General features: G+C 44.5%; 1 protein-coding gene across 8 annotated transcripts in view; it reads left to right on the top strand.

Moving 5' to 3' along the window:
- LOC137532545 (inter-alpha-trypsin inhibitor heavy chain H4-like) overlaps positions 1-24,999 on the top strand; it is a 250,307-nt gene that overhangs the window by 61,454 nt on the left and 163,854 nt on the right. For all 8 annotated transcript variants that reach the window (XM_068253163.1, XM_068253162.1, XM_068253164.1 and 5 more), the window contains exons 12-16: positions 7,002-7,138; positions 9,669-9,832; positions 13,224-13,253; positions 15,151-15,168; positions 20,675-20,695. In XM_068253163.1, coding sequence (XP_068109264.1) covers positions 7,002-7,138; positions 9,669-9,832; positions 13,224-13,253; positions 15,151-15,168; positions 20,675-20,695 — 370 coding nt within the window. The remainder of the gene's footprint in view (positions 1-7,001; positions 7,139-9,668; positions 9,833-13,223; positions 13,254-15,150; positions 15,169-20,674; positions 20,696-24,999) is intronic.

Below are 24,999 nucleotides of genomic sequence, written 5' to 3'. Positions count from 1 at the left end.
CCCGAACTTTTGTGCTTTGTAAAGCCTCCTTACATGCTACATACCCCAAATTTACAGGGTATGTGCACCTTGGGAGTGGGTACAAGAGGAAAAAAAAATTTAGCAAAAAGAGCTTATAGTTTTTGAGAAAATCGATTTTAAAGTTTCAAAGGGAAAACTGTCTTTTAAATGCGGGAAATGTCTGTTTTCTTTGCACAGGTAACATGCTTTTTGTCGGCATGCAGTCATAAATGTAATACATATAAGAGGTTCCAGGAAAAGGGACCGGTAATGCTAACCCAGCAGCAGCACACGTGATGGAACAGGAGGAGGGTGGCGCAGGAGGAGAAGGCCACGCTTTGAGACACAACAACCCAGGCCTTGCATGAGGACAAGAAGCGTGCGGATAGCATGCTTTGTACCACCATGCAGTCATAAATGTAATAAAGATAAGTGGTTCAATAAACAGGGACCACGCGGCAACGCTAACCCAGCAGCAGCACACGTGATGGAACAGGAGGAGGCGCAGGAGGAGAAGGCCACGCTTTGTGAGACACAACAACCCAGGCCTTGCATGAGGACAAAAAGCGTGCGGAGAGCATGCTTTGTACCGCCATGTAGTCATAAATGTAATAAAGATAAGAGGTTCAATAAACAGGGACCACGCGGCAACGCTAACCCAGCAGCAGCAGCAGCAGCAGCACACGTGATGGAACAGGAGGAGGCGCAGGAGGAGAAGGCCACGCTTTGTGAGACACAACAACCCAGGCCTTGCATGAGGACAAAAAGCGTGCGGATAGCATGCTTTGTACCGCCATGTAGTCATAAATGTAATAAAGATAAGAGGTTCCATAAACAGGGACCGGCAACGCTAACCCAGCAGCAGCAGCAGCAGCAGCACACGTGATGGAACAGGAGGAGGCGCAGGAGGAGAAGGCCACGCTTTGTGAGACACAACAACCCAGGCCTTGCATGAGGACAAAAAGCGTGCGGATAGCATGCTTTGTACCGCCATGTAGTCATAAATGTAATAAAGATAAGAGGTTCCATAAACAGGGACCACGCGGCAACGGTAACCCAGCAGCAGCAGCAGCAGCAGCAGCACACGTGATGGAACAGGAGGAGGCGCAGGAGGAGAAGGCCACGCTTTGTGAGACACAACAACCCAGGCCTTGCATGAGGACAAAAAGCGTGCGGATATAGCAGCAATGCTTTTTGCCGCCATGCAGTCATAAATGTAATACAGATGAGAGGTTCAATAAACAGGGACCGGAAACGCTAAACCATCCCAGATGTTCATCGGTCATGTTACTTGGTTGGGGTCCAGGAGTGTTGCGTAGTCGTTTCCAATCCAGGATTGATTCATTTTAATTTGAGTCAGACGGTCTGCATTTTCTGTGGAGAGGCGGATACGCCGATCTGTGATGATGCCTCCGGCAGCACTGAAACAGCGTTCCGACATAACGCTGGCTGCCGGGCAAGCCAGCACCTCTATTGCGTACATTGCCAGTTCGTGCCAGGTGTCTAGCTTCATGCCCGGTTTCAGGTCCAGCGGTGCCAGCCACAAATCCGTCTGTTCCTTTATTCCCCTCCAAATTTCCTCCCCTGTGTGCTGCTTATCCCCAAGGCAGATCAGCTTCAGCAACGCTTGCTGACGCATGCCAACAGCTGTGCTGCACTGCTTCCACGATCCTACTGCTGCTGGTGCTGGGTTAGCATTTCCGGATGAGGTACAGCTTTGAGATGCGTTGGAGGAGAAGGAGTCAGAGAGGTAGGTGCTGCTGTTGTTATCCAGCTGTTTGCGGCGTGGGCAACACCCGCGCCGTAGCAGGTGAGGAATCGCTGCCAGGCTCCACAAGGTTCACCCAGTGCGCGGTAAGGGAGATGTATCGACCCTGGCCGAACGCACTCGTCCAGGTGTCAGTGGTGAGGTGAACCTTGCAGGCAACGGCATTCTTCAAGCTTCGGGTTATTTAGCTGACCACGTGCTCATGCAACTCAGGCACTGCAGAGCGCGCAAAGTGGTAGCGGCTGGGAACAACGTAACGTGGGATGGCCACTGACATCATGCCCTTGAAGCTGTTTGTCTCCACCACTCGATATGGCAGCATTTCGCAGGCCAGAAGCTTGGCTATGCTGGCTGGCTGTTACTGCCACGGCCCGGGGGTCATTTGCTGGCAATTTCCTCTTGTGCTCAAACATCTCAGAGACAGACAACTCAACCGTAGCGCTGCACACCGAAGGGCTGTTGGTTGTTGTGTTTGATGAACACTGGGAGACCTCAAGAGCACTAGTCCGGAAAGTGACAGTGTCAGCATCGTCTGATGTTTGTGAATGTTGTGAACCACGCAATGGCTGGGCTACTGCTGCTGCTGAGGCGGGTCTGGTGGTGAGTCTGGTGAACCCAAGGGAGGCAGTGTTGCTGGTGGTACCCTGTCCTGCCGCGTTTGCCCACAGAGTGGGATGTTTGGATAGAATGTGGCGGCTCATGCTGGTGGTGGAGAGGTTGTTAATACTTTTCCCCCTGCTCAGGCGGGTCTTGCACACCTTGCAAATCGCCATGGTAACATCCTCAGTGCAGTCTTCAAAGAAAGCCCAGACTTTAACTGGCTGAGGACTCGGACCTCGTGCGTGATGTGCTGGTGCTGCTTAACCCACTGCTGGACGCTTGAGAGGTCATCCAAGTAATTATCTGGTCCTGTTCTTTTGGATCTGTGAGGGTTGTTGTCCTGGACAACATGGGCAGTATTGAGTGGGTTTTCTTGGGTGCTCCCCTGTGGCCTGTACGTGAACCGTCAGGGGAAACACCTCTTCCCTTGCCCCTCCCTCTTTCACCGGATTTCTTCCTCATTTCACTTATCCTTAAAGTACACGCTGACTGGCAGCAGTACAGTGGCAGTACAGAAATGCTATACAGTGGTGGGTGAGCGGTGTACCACTATTGTCAGCAGTGACACAGAGCACAATGCTATACAGTGGCGGGTGAGCGGTGTACTACTGTTCCCAGCAGACACAGAGTGGAAGTAAACACAATGCTATATAGTGTGGCTGAGCCGTGTACACAGAGTGGCATTAAACACAATGCTATATAGTCTGCTATATAGTCACCCCGAACAGGGTGATGTTCTGCAGAACCCGAACAGTGGCAAACACTGTTCGCCCAACACTACTGGGAGGGAACGCAGATTTTAGTACCTAAACACACGATACAACATGTTTTCCGGGGTCGGACTCTGAGGCACATACAGATGGTCCCGATCATCATCCTCATCATACAACTCTTCTCCTGAGTCTGACCCACCCACCACCTCTGCCACCCCAACATCCCCAGACACAGACCCCTCATCGTCCTCAACATTAACTTGGGATGCTGGCCTGAGCCAGACCTCCTCCTCCACATCAGGCCCCATCATCTCCTCAATGGCAGCCCTCATTAATCGCTCTGGCGACGGACTGATGGACACAACGTTCTCCTCCGGGGAGGGCTGCTGCTGACCACTGGCTGCTGGGGTGGATGTTATAGCTTGCGTGGGGCGTTGGCTGTTGCTGTTGTTGGGAGTGCTGCTCACAGCGGAGGTCTCTGGGGAACTCATGTTGAGCTCATATAGTGGTTGACGGTGAGTGGAGTATTACTGATCCCAGCAATATACACACTGACTGGCAGAGTACGCAATGCTATATAGTGTGGCTGAGCGGTGTACACAGAGTGGCAGTAAACACAATGCTATATAGTCTGGCTGAGCGAGCGGTGTACTACTGTTCCCAGCAGAATCAGAGTGGCAGTAAACAATGGTATATAGTCTGGCTGAGCGGTGTACACACAATGCTATATAGTCTGCTATATAGTGTCAGTAAACAATGGTATATAGTCTGGCTGAGCGAGCGGTGTACTACTGTTCCCAGCAGAATCAGAGTGGCAGTAAACAATGGTATATAGTCTGGCTGAGCGGTGTACACAGAGTGTCAGTAAACAATGGTATATAGTCTGGCTGAGCGAGCGGTGTACTACTGTTCCCAGCAGAATCAGAGTGGCAGTAAACAATGGTATATAGTCTGGCTGAGCGGTGTACACAGAGTGTCAGTAAACAATGGTATATAGTCTGGCTGAGCGAGCGGTGTACTACTGTTCCCAGCAGAATCAGAGTGGCAGTAAACAATGGTATATAGTCTGGCTGAGCGGTGTACACAGAGTGTCAGTAAACAATGGTATATAGTCTGGCTGAGCGGTGTACACACAATGCTATATAGTCTGCTATATAGTGTCAGTAAACAATGGTATATAGTCTGGCTGAGCGAGCGGTGTACTACTGTTCCCAGCAGAATCAGAGTGGCAGTAAACAATGGTATATAGTCTGGCTGAGCGGTGTACACAGAGTGTCAGTAAACAATGGTATATAGTCTGGCTGAGCGAGCGGTGTACTACTGTTCCCAGCAGAATCAGAGTGGCAGTAAACAATGGTATATAGTCTGGCTGAGCGGTGTACACAGAGTGTCAGTAAACAATGGTATATAGTCTGGCTGAGCGGTGTACACACAATGCTATATAGTCTGCTATATAGTGTCAGTAAACAATGGTATATAGTCTGGCTGAGCGAGCGGTGTACTACTGTTCCCAGCAGAATCAGAGTGGCAGTAAACAATGGTATATAGTCTGGCTGAGCGGTGTACACAGAGTTTCAGTAAACAATGGTATATAGTCTGGCTGAGCGGTGTACACAGAGTGTCAGTAAACAATGGTATATAGTCTGGCTGAGCGGTGTACACAGAGTGGCAGTAAACACAATGCTATATAGTCTGGCTGAGCGAGCGGTGTACTACTGTTCCCAGCAGAATCAGAGTGGCAGTAAACAATGGTATATAGTCTGGCTGAGCGGTGTACACAGAGTGTCAGTAAACAATGGTATATAGTCTGGCTGAGCGGTGTACACAGAGTGTCAGTAAACAATGGTATATAGTCTGGCTGAGCGGTGTACACAGAGTGGCAGTAAACACAATGCTATATACTCTGGCTGAGCGAGCGGTGTACTACTGTTCCCAGCAGACACAGAACAGTGAACAGAATGCTATATAGTGTGGCTGAGCGAGCGGTGTACCACTATTCCCAGCAGACACAGAACAGTGAACAGAATGCTATATAGTGTGGCTGAGCGGGCGGTGTACCACTATTCCCAGCAGACACAGAACAGTGAACAGAATGCTATATAGTGTGGATGAGCGAGCGGTGTACCACTATTCCCAGCAGACACAGAACAGTAAACAGAATGCTATATAGTGTGGCTGAGCGAGCGGTGTACCACTATTCCCAGCAGACACAGAACAGTAAACAGAATGCTATATAGTGTGGCTGAGCGAGCGGTGTACCACTATTCCCAGCAGACACAGAACAGTAAACAGAATGCTATATAGTGTGGCTGAGCGAGCGGTGTACCACTATTCCAAGCAGACACAGAACAGTGAACAGAATGCTATATAGTGTGGCTGAGCGAGCGGTGTACCACTATTCCCAGCAGACACAGAGTGGCAGTAAACAGAATGCTATATAGTGTGGCTGAGCGAGGTACACAGAGTGGCAGTAAACAGAATGCTATATAGTGTGGCTGAGCAAGCGGTGTACTACTATTCCCAGCAGACACAGAGTGGCAGTAAACAGAATGCTATATAGTGTGGCTGAGCGAGGTACACAGAGTGGCAGTAAACAGAATGCTATATAGTGTGGCTGAGCAAGCGGTGTACTACTGTTCCCAGCAGTGACACAATGACAGGGGGGACCCTGGCTAGCGTGGCTGGAGCGCGAACTACCCTGCCTGCCTACCCAAAGCTAAACCCACAGACAAATGGCGGAGATATGACGTGGTTCGGGTATTTATTTACCCGAACCACGTGACCGTTCGGCCAATCAGAGCGCGTTCGGGTCCGAACCACGTGACCCGTTCGGCCAATCACAGCGCTAGCCGAACGTTCGGGGAACGTTCGGCCATGCGCTCTTAGTTCGGCCATATGGCCGAACGGTTTGGCCGAGCACCGTCAGGTGTTCGGCCGAACTCGAACATCACCCGAACAGGGTGATGTTCTGCAGAACCCGAACAGTGGCGAACACTGTTCGCCCAACACTACCTCTGACGTGAAATATGACATCCTTTCCAGTTCCTTTAGGTTTATTGCACTAATGGTTTTGCCTTTAGGAAAAAACTTGCATGTCGACAAAAATAATAGGGAGAGGGTTTGGGCTCTATTTACTAAGGATGGAGATTACTGAACTGATCCAGTAAGCCTGAAGTGAACATCTAAAAAATAATGTATGGTACTTTTAGGTGGCAAACGTTTGTAAGGCTTCAGTCACGTCACATCATAGTGGCAGTAATGAAAGGTTAGTAAATGAGTGCAGTTATATGCAGGCACCCCCCAGTGGAAACATATTTTGGTTCTTATTTAGATAAAACTAGGCTGTCCTAGCTTTCTTGAAGCCCAACCCCAGGCACAGATTTGATCATCTAAGAACTTAGTAGTCAGGGACAGGGTGCTCAAATGTTTTAAATACTTCAGAACCTAAAAATCCTATCTTGAATTTTTTTTTTTTTTAGCAAATGACTAGAAGAGGGAGAAGGCACATACTTAGCTGTGTAATCTATAGCACTGCAGGTCTGTTGCACAGAAAGTGGCCAATGTCTGTGTTCCTCACCGAGTACTTTGAAACTGATTTATTTGTCACCAGCTAATAAAGATTTGTTGTGTTTTTTTTTTTTGTTTTTTTTTACAAATCCAGTTGAGGTTTGGATTGCATACAATCACCAGTGTTCTCCAATCTTAGTAAATTAACTCCAACCTCTCAGATTAGAACGTCACACTTGGCACTCTTTTTAGATTTCAGCAAGTCCTCTGGCAATGCCTAATTAATACTGACAAAACAGAAGCAGGTAAAGGCATGCAATAACGCTTGCCAAAATGTTTTCCTAAAGTGCATTTTCTCAGCAAAGTTGGACTTTTAGTTTATTACTGACATGAACTGTCTTGTTTTCATAAAGATGTCTGAGCCTTTTTCCATAAAAGTGGAAACCAATTTAAAGGAAGAAGATGTGGAGAAAGAACAGCAGTATATCTTTGGCGATTTCACTGAGCGATTATGGGCCTATCTAACTATAGAGCAACTGCTGATCCAACAGTAAGTCATCTGCATTATAAATTGTTGTGAAGAAATAAGAAAAAGAGAAAGAGAGCACTCCAGTTTGTGAAATACAGTAACTTTTATTTTGCAATGCAAGCATCCATTGCACTTACTTGGTAACAAATCTTTAAAAGCATATCTGGGACTATGCCCATGAAGGTCGAGGGTGATGTCTTAAGCGGTCGCTGTGGCCAGCAGCAATCTAGGTCCCTGGTAGTGGAGGGCAGCAGGCTATCACCCTGTTAGTGTGCCAGTGAAGTTACAATGCATTTAGATGTATCCACACCTTCATCAAGTGCATCACTGCCACATACGTTAACTGTTTAAATAGTAGTGGAAAGGGCAAAGTAACCTGGCAACTAATGGCCCTCATGAGAACTTCTTGCCACTGGGTGGATTTCTGGTGGCAATCCACCAATGGTGTAGCTGTAGCTATGCTGCCATGGTGAGAAGGAGATGCCCTGTTCCTTCCGTGGTAGTAGGCAGAAGTACCGTTGCTAGCAACGCAAGCAGCATCACTAGGTGATGGGGTAAGCACTCATGGCATCTGCAAAAAAGATGCCCTGCCGTTTCCTTATTGGTGGGCCGTTGCTAGAAATGCAGGCGGCATTGCTAGGTTCCTATGTCGGGTGTATGCGGCGGCTCAAAGGGGACGCCCTGGATCTGGGTGTGTAAGTGCCTGGAATCATGTGTGTCGCCAGGGGATGGAAGGTTGCTCAGCAACCAGATGCTGTTATGCAAGGCATCGCATGCGTGGTTGTGTCGCTGACAGACGGACTGTGTGAGCTGCAAGAGATTGTGCAACAGCCGGATCAGTTCTTGATAGATTGCACCGCAATTGTGTCTCCTGTTATAAATTGTTGGCCAGTTCCACTCAGAACTCATGTGTCCACTGAGTGAGCTCCAAGTGGTTAAAATAACCTGGTGCATCCTATGATATGTCTGATGTACTCCATTACCAGCTAGAAGTAGTCAATGAGATGCATGCATGCTAATGTAATTCAATTTGTATACATCTTGGAGTTGGGCCAATCAAATGCACTTCCTGACAATGTGGGCTGGGCTGGTTCCAAGCTGCATACCATTTGCATTAAAAATGTTTCCCAGCTGTAACCAACTAGTAATAACATTTCCCCAGAATAGTTTGTACCACAAGGAGGTGAAGAATAGGATGGTTCTCATTATTTTCTAAAGATTTATAGGCAGAGGCCTCACTAGTTCTGTCAGGCTTTCTTCTGGATCAACATATCAACATATTTATGAATGTGTGTTAAAAATACAAACTATCAGTAGACATTTTTAAAGGACCACAATTGCGAAAATCGTAAAATTTTAAATATATGTGAACACATACAAATAAGAAGTACATTTCTTTCAGAACAAAATGAGTCATAAATTACTTTTCTCTCATGTTGCTGTCACTTACAATAGGTAGTGGAAATCTGACAGAAAGGACATGTTTTAGACTAGCCCATCTCCTCGTAGGGGGGTTTTCAGGGTTTTCATAATTTTCAAAAGCACTTTGTGAATGGCAGTTGCTCTGTCCAACTGCCAAAAAACGTGTGCAGGGAGGCTGGCTGGCTGGCATCTTTGTCTAAATCCTTTTTCAGGGAGTGGCATTCTAAAGAATAAAGGCCATGCTGAGAATCCCCCATAGAGAGCTGGGCGAGTCCAAAACCTGTTGGTTCTGTCAGATTTCTACTGCCTACTGTAAGTGAGATCGAACAGAAGAAAATTAATGTATGGCTTATTTTACTCTGGAAGAAACAAACTTCTTATTTGTATGTGTTTACATGTATTTTACATTTTTTCATGATAGTGGTCCTTTAACCTACCCAGCGTTCAATTTCCCCAGGATTTCTGTGCAGACAGTGATAAAATTTATTTTTAAAACTTTTTTTTTCCTGTAACTTGCCAAAATGTGTCAAGCAAGGGTCTAGTATACAGTGCAGGAGAGTATTGATGTGTATGCATGTTTATACTGTTCACAGCATGTTTTTTTGAACGGACATTTCTGTCCATACCGCTAGGGAGGTTAAGGCCAAAAATGACCAGCATCCTATTTGTAAAAATGTGATGTGATGAGTACCATCACTACTGCCACATCACACCTGTCCACATGCACATCATTAACACCAAAGGGGTAGCAAATGGGATTCAGTTCCATGGAGCCACAGAGGAGCTTATTTTTTCCAGTGAATGTAATCCTCTCCTTATCATTACCCCTGGTAACAAATCCTAGCCTTTCATTTAACAATAGGGAGAGATGTTCTTCATTCTCTCATTTATTGGCTTAGTCAGTCACATGATGTTTAAGTCATGTGACTCTAAACATCCATAGGGGAGTCAGAGGCATATTACTGCTTTTCATAGCAATGTTAACCTATAAGCTTATGTTTATTTTTGTGATCCATTGTCAGCAACATTATGTTGACTGAGATATACATCAGGGTTCTATTGCCACTTTTATGAATAGGCCTCTAAGCTGTTATGTAACATTTTAAATTAAGCAATCTCTAACACGCAGGATCTCTTTGGATGGGGAAGATAAGCAGAGGGTGAAAGAGAAAGCCCTCAATCTCTCCTTGAAGTATCATTTTGTCACCCCGCTAACATCCATGGTAGTGACGACAGATGAGGAGAAAGAGGATGCTGATAAGCAACTAGTGGCCAATAAACCAAAGGAAGGAGGTAAGTGCTGATAAGTCATGTCATGTAGACTTTAGAGTGTGAAAAGAGAGAGAGATGTAAGGAGTGTTATTGTTGAAAAGGGGAGTTAGATATCTAACAGCAGTGTTAAGGTATTCATACATCTACAGATGAGACCAATTTCAGGCCAAGCATGTCGATCGGACACGCTGCAAGATGTCGGGCTGTCATGATCGGTAATGGCGAACGATATCAGGACAAGCAACAAACGCAACAAAACCTTTGACGCTGTCCTCCCTAATGTTTAATGCCCCACCCCCCACCTCCTCTGCCCAGTACATTATCGGTCTGTGCTTGCCACAGGCTCCAGGCTCCATCCTCCATCCATACACGCATCCCATGTGGTTGCCGACGTTTCTCGTGTATGCAGATTGTGGACGGAGACCAGAACCAGCCCAGAGCTAGTGGCAGATACCGGCGGGTAATGTATAGAGCACTGGGCACCACAGGGGCACATTGAACATTAGGGGGACAGTGTTGGGCTGGTGAGGCAATGGGTGCGGCATTATAAGGCCAAATCTAGATCTATTGCAGCATGAAATTGATAGGGAATCGGTCTGCGGTGTATGGGCAGCCAACAGATCTCTCTCTACTCAGAGAGAGATCTGTCTCTTGGTCAATCTGCCCATCAACGCTAGATGTATGGCTAAATTTACTGGACTACCTCTCTCATTAAACATCGTTAGATTGCAAGGGCCCGCACTTTTAATTAGTAAAAAGTAGACAGATTATCATTAAAATAGACAGCATCATAACTGACCTGAAAGAACATTTTGCCATAATATACAGCATCAGCACCATCCTTGGCCACAATTGGACACACATTGGGGTTAATTCAGAAAGATCCATTGGTGGCATTATCATTTGTTTTAACCTAATTTTTAAAGATTTTGCTGATTTTGTTCTATTTTACAATTCAAACATGTAACAGGCATTTTGCTTTATTTGGTGCTTAAAGGGATACTTAAGTCTGCACAAAAAATGACTCCCCTCAGCCCCCTGCAGCTGAACGGTGCCCTCGCCGTGTCCCTCCAATGCGCCTGGACTCACTGGCGGCTACTTCCGGTCTGGCCGCCACCGGCCGACAGGCTGGGAACGCGTTCCTGGCCGCAATAGCGCCCTCTATAATGCTATTGTCGGCCAGTGACAGGCAAACCGGAAGTGGCCGCCGGCGAGTCCAGGTGCATCGGAGGGACACGGCGAGGGCACCGTTCAGCTGCAGGGGGCTGAGGGGAGCCCCAGGTGAGTAAAAGTCATTTTTTTGTGCAGACTTAAGGTTTTCTTTAATTATACACTTAAACAAACGCATATCTGCAAATTATGCATAAATTAACTAATTTGGTGTCACCAAAGGCATCATGAAAACTGTCTCTTATGTGAGACTATAAAGCGGACTTGAACTCAGAACATCTTCTCTGCTCTAAAAGATCCACAACAACATAATGACCTTTAAACAAAAAACAATTCTGTGTTACACCTGATACAAATCCTAAAATAAATCTGCACTGTTTCTACTTCCTGATACATGGAAGCAGACATATTGTTAACCTTCTGTGCTTTCATATGAGCTTATCTGCCATCTCATTAAACAGGCTAAACTCTCTAAATACATACGGGGGCATTTCTCTATGTTTTTCTTCTGTCCCCTGCAAGAGTTCAGTTTCACTTTAAGGGTGTCTGAACTGATGTGACGTGATATGAACATAAATGTGTATAGCCCTAATCCTGCAAAGAACTAGGCTGTGTTCCTTTTTTATTTTGTTTTCTCACTGTAAGGGCTAGTTCACCAGGGGCAAACCCAGGATTTTCAAAGGGGGGATTTCTGAAAGGTCTCCGTTAGCCACACACAATACAGTTTTAATAATATGGTAGGAGATCATGCTGGGTACGCATAATGCAATTTCTTGTCCGTCCAACCGACAACGGGATCGATCAGGAGCAGTTTGGATACAGATAATAATGAGGACAGCTGACATTGGTAATAAAGAGGAAAGTGAAGCATTCACACAGCAGGGCACAGGGCTGTGCTCATACCGGACTTTGTTATGTTCCCCAGAGCTGTTCCATGCTATGTACACACGCTGCTGCTCTATCCAAAGTCAACTGTAGCAAGGAAAGAAAGGGGGTAGTGCTGTGAGCCGCAGGATGCCTGCAGACATGCTGTTGTCTCAACTGGTGCCTGTCCCCATACACTGCACTGGCTCTGGTCTGAGGGGGGATTCTGGGCAGCTGTAATCCCCCCCTGCGTTTGCCTATGTTCACAGTGCTCAGTTGCGTTGCAGAATAATTCTGTATGTCAATTCACTGCCCATACAATTCTATGGGCCTGCACAATAGCCGTAATTGTGTTATTTTAACTTGCTGCATGCAGGCTTTGTATTCCAGTCTATGTCCAGTCTGCACTCATTATAATTCATGCATTATGCAACTGACCACTGTAAAGTCAGCCTAAGGCTAGGTTCACAGGGCTCATTGCATTGCAGAATAATTCTTCATGTCATCTGACTGCCCATATAATTCTAAGGTCCTGTTCACAGTAAAGGGTTGTAACTGATCACGTGTTTCTAACTCGCTGCATGCAGGTTTTGCATTAAAGTCTATTCCAGTCTCCATTGCAGCTCACACTCATTTTAGTGTATTATAACACATACCTTTTGCAACTGACCACTGTGATTCCAGACTGAGGCCCTGTTCACAGTGATCAGTTGCATTGCAGAAGATTTCTGCATGTTAGCTTATGGCCTATACAATTCTATGCGGCTGTTCACAGTAACAGATCACCTTATTCTAACTCGCTGCATGCAGGCTTTGTATTAAAGCCTATTGCCAGTATCCATTGCAGTTCACAGTCAATATAATGCATGAGTTATGCAACTGATCACGGTGAACCCAGCCTGGGGCTTAAAAATGCAGGTATGCAAATGGCTCTTTCTCTCTCACTGATAACCAATTATAAGCCATAACGCTCTTGCAAGGCAGAGAAACAGACCGACCTCCGTACAGTACTGCGGGGTGTATCACAGCTATATAAATGTATAATAACTATAGTAATAACCTGTACTCTAACTGTTGTAGTGACATCATTAATGTCATCTTAGATCTCATTTAATTTGGGTGCCTCATAACCCTTTTGCTCCAGGGTTTTAGATATTTATCTATGCTAATCAGAAGCGAATGAGGGGTGACAATTGCTCTGGTCCTGAAGTGGTTAGCTCCACACACAGGTGCAGACGCTAATTTGAAAGGTTCATTGTTCTGTGTAGTACTTGTCATAATAATATATTAATGGATGAAAGTGAAGAGTAATAGTAAATAATGTTGTTTTTTTAAATAGGTTTTATTTTTTTTAATTTCTGTTTTATTTTTCTTACAGAACAGGCGATGGGAGAAGACTTTCCACTTGGTATGTTTGCCACTATGTGCCTGTTAACAATTCCATATCTCTTATCTCTCTAATACACTTTCATTGCCCTTTTTATATGATAGTGCTTGCGAATAGCAAACATTATGGACTACTCCCCCTCCCCCTAACGATTTAAGCAGTGAGGGTTGTCTTATTAACTTCACAGTGGGTACAAATAAATGTCTTAGGATGAAGACACCATCTGTAGACAGCAAAAGCTGTTCAGTATTTTCAGTGTTGGTTTGAAAGTAAGCATGATTCTACAGATCTAATCCTAAATAGAGCTTTAATGGAATTCCAAATTCTTATTTTGGCTTTAAAGTTTAAAGGTGTAGGTTTGAGGATGCACTTGTCTCACTCTCATTTGTTGTTGCACTTTATTCAGCTCCCACACAGAGTAATGAAGACCTATTGAACTTCTTATCTCCTCCCTGAGAGAATGTTTGTCACAGTCACTCACCAGTTTTATGACCTCTAATTTGTTATCAGGTAGAACTGTGCTGCAACTTCACCTACTACAGAAAGACTGATTTCTAGCATGGGATTATTAACCCTTAGGCCCCATTCACACAGACAGACACCAATTTGCTGGGCTACAAATGCCATCCAGTTGCATGTAATGATACTTAATAGCAGTGATGCTCGGATGCCCCCGATCACGGATTCAACCTATTTGGCCGTGGTTGAAAAAAAATCCGGAAATGGCGTGATTCATTTCCAGATGTTCCCGTGAATGAGGCAATCACTTCTGGCCATGATCACAGAAAAGCATTTTAGCTAATAGCAAAGCCCCCATCCATGCTATAATCACTAAAATTGCATGGATTATAAAGGCGAGATGTGGCTAAAATTTAAAAAAAAATTCAAAAAGAACTTTTAGTTTTGGAGAAAATCGATTTTGAAACAAAAAAGTATTTGTGATTAAAAAGCTGCCCAAACCTGCTGAATTTAGCAGTTAATAGCAAAGCCCCCTTACATGGGAGGAACACTACATTTGCCAGATATGTTAAGAAGAACAGTGGGAACAAGAGGAAAAAAAGACCTTATAGTTTTTAAGAAAATAGATTTTAAAATTTCAAAGGAAAACAATGAAACAATTCCTGCCCACTTTAGCAGTTAATAGCAAAGGCCCCTTACATCCTAGCAACATCGCATTTGCAGGATATGTTAAAAAGATAGCGGGAAACAATATTTGAAAAAAAAATTGTGTGCTGATAGTGGGAAAATAATAAAAAAAATGATGTGGGGTCTCCCCTCCCGAGCCTCTTTATCCCCTTGTCCCCCATGCAGCCTGGGATAGCCAGAAGGCGGAGCCCCGGCCGACTGGGGCTTCGCACCCTGAGCTATACCAGCCCGCATGGTCCATGGTATGGGGGGGCTCCAGGGAGAGGCGCAGCCAAGCCTTCCCCTCTCCCTTGGAGCCTTTGTCCAATCCATTGACAAGGGGCTCTTCCCCACCTCCGGTGCCCCAGGAGGAGGTGGGGTAAAGACTCCCTGGGGGGGGATCCCTTTCCGATCAGATTCGATCAGAGAGAGGTTTGTCTTTTGGTCGATCGCCCGACAAAATCGCTTGATGTATGGCCACCTTTACAGTATTAGAGGCAGAGGATCAGTAGGGCAGTGAAGCACTTTGCATTGTTTAAAAGGAAATAAATATGTCAGCCTTCATATCCATTTCACTTCAGGTGTGCTTTTACTAGAGTTGGAAAATATTTTTTTTTATAAAATTCTAGTCGGAGAAACTCATTATTGTGTCCAAAGACAGTAAGACTATAGATTTCAACTTGCTGGAATATTTGTGTTACAGATATTATAATGCTTTTTTTTTAAATTTTATTACGGTATGTTTTGATGCATGAGTTTATCTTGTCTTCTTTATCTGTTTTTTTTTTTTTAGATTATGACGCTGATAAAAGTAAGTTAATCTTTAAGTAAAGTTGCGTGTCTTCCATCGTTCTGCAACAATGCAGTGTTATTGTATGAATCAGCAGTCTTATGTCTTCTGATTTATGCCTGGTACACACCGTGCAATTTCTCATCAGATAGACGTGTAGAAATTATTATTTCCCAGAGGTCTGATGTGATTTCTGATTTTTTTTGGTCACTTCGATTTGACATGTTTATCTGACGGGAAATTGCACGGTGTGTACCAGGCAATAAGACTTGATTCCCATTTCAGAACTCTTGTTTGGTTTGGAGCAGAGTGGACCAGTTCAGTGTTTGCTCCTCTCCGCTTTTAGGTTGCATTTGCGTGTGGATGCATTGCACCATATGTGACTAACAGATCCGCTTGTCCAAAAAAATGCAGCATGTTGGGACTCTGCGTTCCTTTTACCATAACCTGAGACACAAATCCATTTTTTTGTTTACCAATTGGAAACGGCTATTTTTAACAAAAGGATCCACTTCCTGTGTTAAGCGGAGGTGTAGAAAATATTCTGGATGAGTAAATTTTCTATATAAGTGGGAACCGAGGCTTAAGGTGGCCACACACAATACAATCTGATTGATAGTAACATTTGAAAAATCCAACCAATGTATCACACTCACATGGTCAATTTGTATCCTAATTATGAAAAAAAAATGATTGAAACCTGAAAAAAATGCATGGATGTATAATTTAAGAATTTATAAATCAAGATCTATAAATCAAAAACCATTCAATCTGCATAAAAATTGATCAGAAAGATCTAGCACTCCCAATCGACATATATTTAAAAAAAAAATAAAAAATTCGATCAGAATTCTTGCTCAAATGGAAAACTTTTGATTTTTTTTCTGTACAACTCATTGTTTTTATAGAATTGGTGTAAAATTGGATCTTTTTATTGTATGGTGTGTGGCCACCTTTAGGCTTTTAATACTCCAGTTTCATTTTGTTTCCCTCTTCCCTTCTCTGCATCTCTCTGCATCTCTCTGCATCACATTTCCATCTCTCTCTACTTTCACGGTCTCTCTCTCAAATGTCCTCTTCCCCCTTCCCCCCCCACCTCCCTCTCTCTCTGTTTGATTGTATTTGTCTATCTTAACCTCTTCAGCCACTCCCTTATCTATTATCCTGCCACCCCCAACCAGGACTGCCATCAGAATCCATAAAGATACTTCAGACCTCATATAAGGTACACTTTATTGCCCTTTTCCTTCTGGGCTTCCCCCCTTGGACAATATGTCCTGCTGGTGGCAGTCTGTCTATTTGCTATACTCACCTAAAGGATTATTAGGAACACCATGCTAATACAGTGTTTGACCCCCTTTCACCTTCAAAATGTGACTTAATTCTACATGGCATTGATTCAACAAGGTGCTGAAAGCATTCTTTAGAAATGTTGGCCTATATTGGTAGGATAGCATCTTGCAGTTGACGGAGATTTGTGGGATGCACATCCAGGGCACAAATCTCCCATTCCAAAGATGCTCTATTGGGTTGAGATCTGGTGACTGTGGGGGCCATTTTAGTACAGTGAACTCGTTGTCATGTTCAAGAAACCAATTTGAAATGATTCGAGCTTTGTGACATGGTGCATTATCCTGCTGGAAGTAGTCATCAGAGGATGGGTACACCACCAACAAGGCATGATGAATCCATGTTCTCATTCTGTTTACGCCAAATTCTGACTCTATTGAGACTCATCAGACCTGGCAACATTTTTCCAGTCTTCAGCTGTCCAATTTTGGTGAGCTTGTGCAAATTGTAGCCTCTTTTTCGTATTTGTAGTAGAGATGAGTGGTACCCGGTAGGGTCTTCTGCTGTTGTAGCCCATCCGCCTCAAGGTTGTGCGTGTTGTGGCTTCACAAATGCTTTGCTGCATATCTCGGTTGTAACGAGTGGTTACTTCAGTCAACGTTGCTCTTCTATCAGCTTGAATCAGTTGGCCATTTTCTTCTGACCGAGAGCATCAACAAGGCATTTTTTGCCCACAGGACTGCCGCATACTGGATGTTTTTCCCTTTTCACACCATTCTTTGTAAACCCTAGAAATGGTTGTGCGTGAAAATCCCAGTAACTGAGCAGATTGTGAAATACTCAGACCTGCCCGTCTGGCACTAACAACCATGCCACACTCAAAATTGCTTAAATCACCTTTCTTTCCCATACTTACATTCAGTTTGGAGTTCAGGAGATTGTCTTGACCAGGACCACACCCCTAAATGCATTGAAGCAACTGCCATGTGATTGGTTGATTACATAATTGCATTAATGAGAAATTGAACAGGTGTTCCTAATAATCCTTTAGGTGAGTGTAGTTGTCTAGGCTCAAAAAAGACATGTCCTTAATGTGAAACATTTTGAGCTTCGGTGTACCTTCATCCAGTGGAAAGACAAGCTACATGGATAGAAATGTTCTCCTTTACTGGATCAATGTATCCTCCTCCTCTGCCTGGAAACCATACTAGTATAGGTAGCCAGATGTCACCCCCCTTCCCCTGTATAGGTAACCAGATATCCCCAGTATAGGTAGCCTGATGACCCCCCCCCCCCCCAAGTATGGGTAGGGTAGACAGATGATCCCCCAGTAGGGGTAGCCTGATGACCCCACCATATAGGTAGCCAGATATCCCCCCAGTATAGGTAGCCTGATGACCCCCCCTTCCCCACCCAGTATAGGTAGTCAGGTGTGCCCCCCCCCCCCCGTATAGGTTGTCTGATGACCCTCCAGTAGTCAGTAGTCAGAAGATGTCTCCCCGGGATAGGTAGCCTGATAACTCTGCCAGTATAGGTATGACCCCCCAGTATAGGTAGTCAGATGTCCCCCCAGTAAAGGTAGCCTGTTGACACCCCCAGTATAGGTAGTCAGATGTCTCCCCAGTACCCCCCCCCCACCCCCCAGTATAGGTAGTCAGATGTCTCTCCAACTGTAGGGAGCCTGAAGACCCCCCTCCGAGTATAGGTAGTCAGACGTTCCACCGGTATAGTTAGCCTGACGACCCACCTTCGTCTTCGACCCACCTGAGTATAGGTAGTCAGATGTTCCCCTGATATAGGTGCCTCCTTCCCTCACCCCACAGAGTTGCGAGCAGAGCAAGAAGTGCCTCACCTTTCCATATTGAATATTTAACCTACTATCGCCCTGACGCACTAAGCTTTTCTCATGAGTTATCAGAGCTTATGTTTTTTGTTTCACCTTACCTAGATAATACACCTTTTTTAACACCTAACAAACAAAACAATGAGAGAAAATAACATCAAAGCTAAGTGAATGTTTTGTTTTCTTTTGTTTGCAATGTGCTAAAATTAAATTTATGAGCACTTCTATTATTTTAATTCATTTGAACCTGATTTGGTACTTGAAGAGACAACATCAGGCACCTAAGAAAAAGATACCAGTCCTGATTCACTTATCTTATCTCTTGAGCTATCATGCCTTATCTTTGGTTTCTTCATCGTATCTATATAAAGGTAGCCATACATCTAGTGTTGATTTGCAGATTCGACCAAGAGACAAATCTCTCTCTAAAGGCGCGTACACATTTCAAACGACGGGTCCGTCAGACCCTCCCACGGCGGGGTCGTTCTGCAGGACATGTATACAGTCTGTCGGCAGACCGATAAGACTGTTTTTGACTGATCCGCTCGGTGGATCAGTCAAAAACTTACTTCAGTGAGGCAGAGCTGCAGCTCAAAGCACTGCCTACCCGGGCAGCAAAATCCACGACCAAGAAAGTCGTGTATTTTTGCCCCGGGATTTGGGGGGGGGGGTCTAAATCCCTCGTTCTGCCAAGGGAATGCAGTGTTTTAGGTCTACTGATACTTCTTAACATGCATGTAAGATAAAAACGGGATTTTAAATTGGCTTCAGAGTTTCTTTAACATTGAGGCAGGGAACACACTTGACTGTTTTAGTGCGCGTTTTCTGCACAGAAAAACTGAGAACTCATGTTAATCAATGTGCTAGTGCACACTTACTGTGTTGTACGCACGCAGAAAAAAACCTGACATTCTGCATGATGACTCTGCACATTTTGGCAGTTTCCTCTATCATTTACATTAGCTGCTGTGAAAAAAAGCGCGCGTTTTCCTGCATGGAGACACACTTGGTGTGCAGAAAAAGTATGCAGAAAAACGCGCGCGGAAAACTGAAAGTCAAGTGTGTTCCCTGCCTCAACCCTTTTTTTTGGAACAAAGAAAGTGAGATAAAATATGAACTGAAAAAAAAAATCATCAAATAATAAATTTGTTATTTAGCTTACCTTTCCTGTTTTAGTATACACTGTCAGATTTAGGAGAAATGTGATATGAAAACAAAAAAGAAAGAAAATAGTATTTCTGCTGGTTTCCATCTTGACTATTTTTTCTGTAATACCAAAAGTGACATCACTTCTGCCCTTTTCTTTTTCTTTTTTTTTCTTCCAACCCATCTCAGTGTTACTTCTCCCTCCATACTGCCACAGCTTACTGTCTCTCCCACACCAAGTAAAGAGAAAAAAAATGGTGGACGTACGAGGACCTATTTTACGAAAAAAAAGTGGGGGGTGTTACATATATATTTGGGGCACTAACTGTTGTTTTTTTTTGGCAATTTTTTTATTTTTGAATACGTTCCCCTGAGATGGTTTGGAAAACTGGCTCCTCCTTGTCATTTACCCCCCCTCCCCCCTTCAATACTATTATCCTTATCTTTTCTTTGGCACCAGAGGTGGGTAAAGGCCCATGTCCTTAACCGTAACACTTGATAGGACTGTTTTGCAAAGGGGGAGAGGAGATTTTCCACTCTTACTGCAAGGTGCACTTCAGTGTTATTAACCATGTGGGCTGATATTGCTCAGGGTTCCAGCTTTACGCATGTGTCATCTCTGCCATCCTGATTAATACCAGCCTGCACGGGAGGCAAGGGGTTAAAAGTTAAAAGGGCTCCTCTCCATTCTTCTAAACAACATTTTAAGGTCAGTGATGTCTTTCAGTGATCCCCTGGAATTCTCAAAATCAGATAATGGTGGGAAATTAAAATTATAATGCATATTTATTTAAAAAAAAATCAAAACAATAACAACAACGTCAACAACAAAACACGGGTCTCATTTTTCAAGCCTTGCCTTTATGTTCTCCTATTCACATTTCATGATGGAATTGGCCAGCTTAAGGATCTGCCCCATGAGGAACACCAGACCTCACAGTTCTTAACATTAGCGGGTACTTTGCCTTGGGGAAGGTTAATCCTACCTCTCTTGCAAAGTGCCTGAGCCCAGTGTTAATAGAATGGGCTCAATTGTGAGGTAATGTGGAAGTACTTCCAATAAGCAGCCGCACACTTATCCTCTCTCTCCCAGAGAATTGAGTACATGAGTACATTAGTATTGTATTGACATGCTGAGAGAAAAAGAGAAGGCAAAATAACTCATGAGGAAAGCTAAGTGCATCCGGACCAAAGTGAGATAACTCATGAGAAGTTTTGTGCATCAGGGCATTTGTCTTCCTTTTACAGTGTTGGACAACCATTACTATGGTAAGTCAAAACTTTTTTATTTCTAATTTCATGTTAGGAAAATAAAATGTTGTGATGTTTCTCCCAAAAATAGGCCTAAGGGTGCCTATGCATTACTCGATATTGTTGCTTGATCAACTTTCCAATTCAATAATTGTATCAAATCAGAAAGGAAATGGGTGCTGCAACAGTTGTTATGGCAAACTCTATACCTGCATTTAAAGGGGGCTTAGATGCTTTCCTTGCATTGAAAGACATCCAGGCTACAATTACTAGGTAATGCCTAATGATGTTGATCCAGGGATTTTATCTGATTGCCATCTGGAGTCGGGAAGGAATTTTTCCCTTTAGGGGCTAATTGGACCATGCCTTGTAAGGGTTTTTTCGCCTTCCTCTGGATCAACAGGGATATGTGAGGGAGCAGGCTGGTCTTGTACTTTATACTGGTTGAACTCGATGGATGTATGTCTTTTTTCAACCAAAATAACTATGTAACTATGTAACATGGCCACCCGATCGATCACTCCTTCGATTGCCAGCAGAAATTAGTCAAATGGATTGATCAGGAATGGTGGAATAATCTTGGTCACAAGGGCTTGATTAGGGAACGCGGGGGTAATGGCGCTCAATATTGCGATGAACAAAGGACCCCTGGCCAATATCCCTCCAACTGTATAAGTGACACCCCCCGTGCCCCTGTGCAGTGTTAAAGTCTCACCTATCTGCCGGTGTGACTTCTGACCACCTCCAGTGTCCACATGACACTGGGGCATGTTGTGATGTTTGTATGCACCAGTGTCACATGGTGCAGGTGCTTATGGTGATGTTGGACACCGAAGGAGACCAGTGGAGAGGTGAGACTTTAACACTGAGCATGGCATGGGGGAATGACACATATACACATGGGGGGCAGCCCAGCATGTGGCATCAGCGGCGGCAGGATGATTTCCAAAAGATTTCCTACTGAACTGGAAATTGATGTGCAGTGTGTAGGAAGGCAATGGGCTTGTTTCACTAAAGCATGCTAGCACAGTTAGCATGCCTAAAAGCTTTGCACGTGCAAACTAGGGTGCTAAGTAGTGTGCATGGCAAAGCTGTTACTGATCGCGTACTATTTTAGAGCGCGTAAAGGTTTGCACACGTAAAGTTTTAAGCTCACCGCTTCGTGTGCAAAATCAGCAGCTTCACGTGCGAAGTATGCTTATCATGCTATTTAGCACATGAAGCGGCTGATTTTGCACACGAACCGTTGCGCGCAAAACCTTGCGCGCACAAACTTTTACGTGTATATTAGCACATGCAAAGCCAGTTTGCACATGCTAAGTGGCTTATCACTGGCGTGCTAACACTTAGCACACTTTAGTGAATCAAGCCCAATGTATCCCTCTCTGATTAGTTTCAATCAGAGAGGGATCTATCTAATGGTTGATCTGGCCACTTTTAGTTTTAACCACCAGAAGCATTGTGGTTTTTACATAAAAGGAATTGGAAGTTTAATCCTTCATTCCTGTAAAACCTCTTTCTAGCTCCAAGTTTGAATACACTAAACAATCTCTCACACTACCCCTAATCATATAAAGTAGGTTTACTTAACCAAAAATACTGCTAAATGCCTTTACCTTGAAGGATCTACTATAATGGTTGTTGTTTCAGACTAATCTTGCACATTGATATTTTAGCATTCAGGACAGTGTTTAAGTACCAGCCAGCTGAGAGAGCATTCATGGGCAATCTTAATTAAACTGTAACCCTTGCCTGCACACACAGAGATATCTGAGATATCTGTCCCTATGTGTTTTTAAACTAAATATGATCTGCACATCAGATCAGCAAGTTGCAAACATGATATTTCACAGAAGTTGCGCAGAGGCAAAATTCAATACTTTTTATACTTCAGAGCATGGAAAATCAACAAAATCATTTTAAATTATGTATGAATAGGTAAGGAGAGCAGCACACAAATAACATAATTAAGAGAAACAAAAGTAGTTAGGTCCAAAATAAATAAGTATTGGTAACGATTGGTGTCAGCAAGCACAGATATTCTGATTATATGGTGATCTGCAGAATCACCAATAATGCAAGTATAGCGTGACACGATACAATCGTATGCAAGAGGGTGCTTGGTACAATAGAGTATCTCTATAGGGCACAGAGATACAACCTCCAGCAAGCTGGAACAGCAGACAACAATAATAATATACAGCGTAAATTCAAGTCTGTGGAAATATCCACCACACTGTAATTCCTCAGAGGTGTGGTTACCTCTGAATGGGAACCCTGTGTGTGAGATCCTCCAAAGGACGGAGTGGAGGATTCTCGGCCTCTAGCAGCAAGGGTTTGCTAGTGGCGGTCGTCTCAAAGAGGCAAGCCTCTAATTGAACCCTACAGTGGGAAACGTTCCACTGAAGGGAGAAAGGTCAGACAAAATGAGGTTCGGCAACAGATCACGCGGCAGCAGTACAGAAACGTGAGACAAGAGAATAGTCGGAAACCAAGCCAATAGTCGATAACGGTACGGGCTGGCGAAGTACAGAATCAGGAAGCAGAAGAGTAGTCAAGACAGGCACAGAATCATACACGATAAATCAAAACAGTGTAATATGTGTATATATTGGCAATAAACCAATATATAGCACAATATCAGAGACAAGGCTGACTAGGTCTGAGTGCTGACACAGGGTATCGCAAACACAGACGAATTGTGACTGAAAAGCACTTCCTTAAATATTGCCTGGGAGAGAAGTCTCCATCCCAGGCAGCAACCAATCAGAGCAGGCTAAAATGTCAGCTGACACGCTTTCTAAGAGTATAAAGGCGTGTCTGTCGTGCACGCACGCCCCCTAGAGACAAGATGGCAGAGCCCTGGTGAGCAGCATGCTGGTGAGTTTGGAGCAGAGTGCTCGGACGGGTTTGCGCAGTGGTTGCGGACGAATTTCCACATCCCGCGTTGGAAGGTCGGCTTGCCGGACTGGATGCGACCATATTTCCGCAATCCATCCGGTGTTGCGGATTTTTCGTTACAGTACCCCTTCCTCTAGGCGTGGACTCCGGACACGTCCCACCTGGCCTGTCAGGATGGAGCTCATGGAACCGTCTCCTAAGATTATCAGCATGTAAATCACCTGCTTTGACCCAGGACCTTTCCTCTAGACCATACCCTCTCCAATGCACCAAATACTGCACTGAACCCTGAACTCGACTGGAGTCCAAGATCTCCTCAACCTCCCATTCAGGCTCACCATCAACCATGACAGGGTGAGGCGGGAGGGAATCCACCTGAACAGCCGGCTTCAAGAGCGACACATGAAAGGCTTTTCCCACCTTTAGAGAAGGGGGTAAATTGACCCTGTAAGTGACACGATTAACCCTTTCAGAAATTGGATATGGTCCAATATACCTGGGCCCAAGTTTTGCTGACAGCTGTCTTAGAGCTATATGTCGAGTAGACGCCCAAACCTTGTCTCCAGGTTTGAACTCCCACCCCGCAGATCGTCTCTTATCTGCCTGTCTCTTCTGTATGCCAAAAGTTTTTTTTTTTAAATTTGCACTGACACTAGCCCAAATCTTTCTAAAAGATTTCTGCCACTCCTCCAGAACAGGGAACGGAGTAAGGGGGAAAATTTGGGAAACTTCCCATTGACCACCTGAAAAGGCGCATACCCCGAAGACTCATTCCTGAGATTATTATGTGCGAACTCTGCAAATGGTAGAAACTCTACCCACTGGTGTTGGGCGTCCACCACATAACATCTCAGGAACTGTTCCAAGGACTGGTTGATCCTTTCCGTCTGACCATTGGTCTGCGGGTGGTAACCCGACGAAAAGGACAAATACATACCCATCCTTTTACAGAAGGCCCACCAGAATTTCGAGACGAACTGGACCCCTCTGTCTGAGACGATATTCTCCGGAATACCGTGCAATTTAAAAATGTTTTGCACAAAAAGATCAGCCAATTCTTGGGCAGTAGGGAGACCCTTCAAAGGCACAAAATGGGCCATCTTACTGAATCTATCTGTGACCACCCATATGACAGTCTTTCCGCTGGAAACCGGAAGTTCCCCCACAAAGTCCATGGAGATATGCTTCCATGGTTCCTGAGGGGAGGGCAGAGACTGTAAGGTTCCGGCTGGAGCCTGTCGGGAGGGTTTGCTCCTAGCACAGACAGAACAAGCTTTAACAAATTCTCTGCAATCAGGTTGTAAAGATGGCCACCAGACAGATCTACCTAACAATTCCTGGGTTCTGGAAATACCAGGATGTCAGGCATTCTTATGTCCATGAAACAGTTGCACAACATTGGTACGCAACTGACAGGGAAC

Source organism: Hyperolius riggenbachi, chromosome 9 (genome assembly GCF_040937935.1).
Source record: "Hyperolius riggenbachi isolate aHypRig1 chromosome 9, aHypRig1.pri, whole genome shotgun sequence".
NCBI lineage: Eukaryota > Metazoa > Chordata > Amphibia > Anura > Hyperoliidae > Hyperolius > Hyperolius riggenbachi.
Note: the sequence above shows the minus strand (reverse complement) of the source record. Positions and strands in the feature narration are given on the sequence as shown.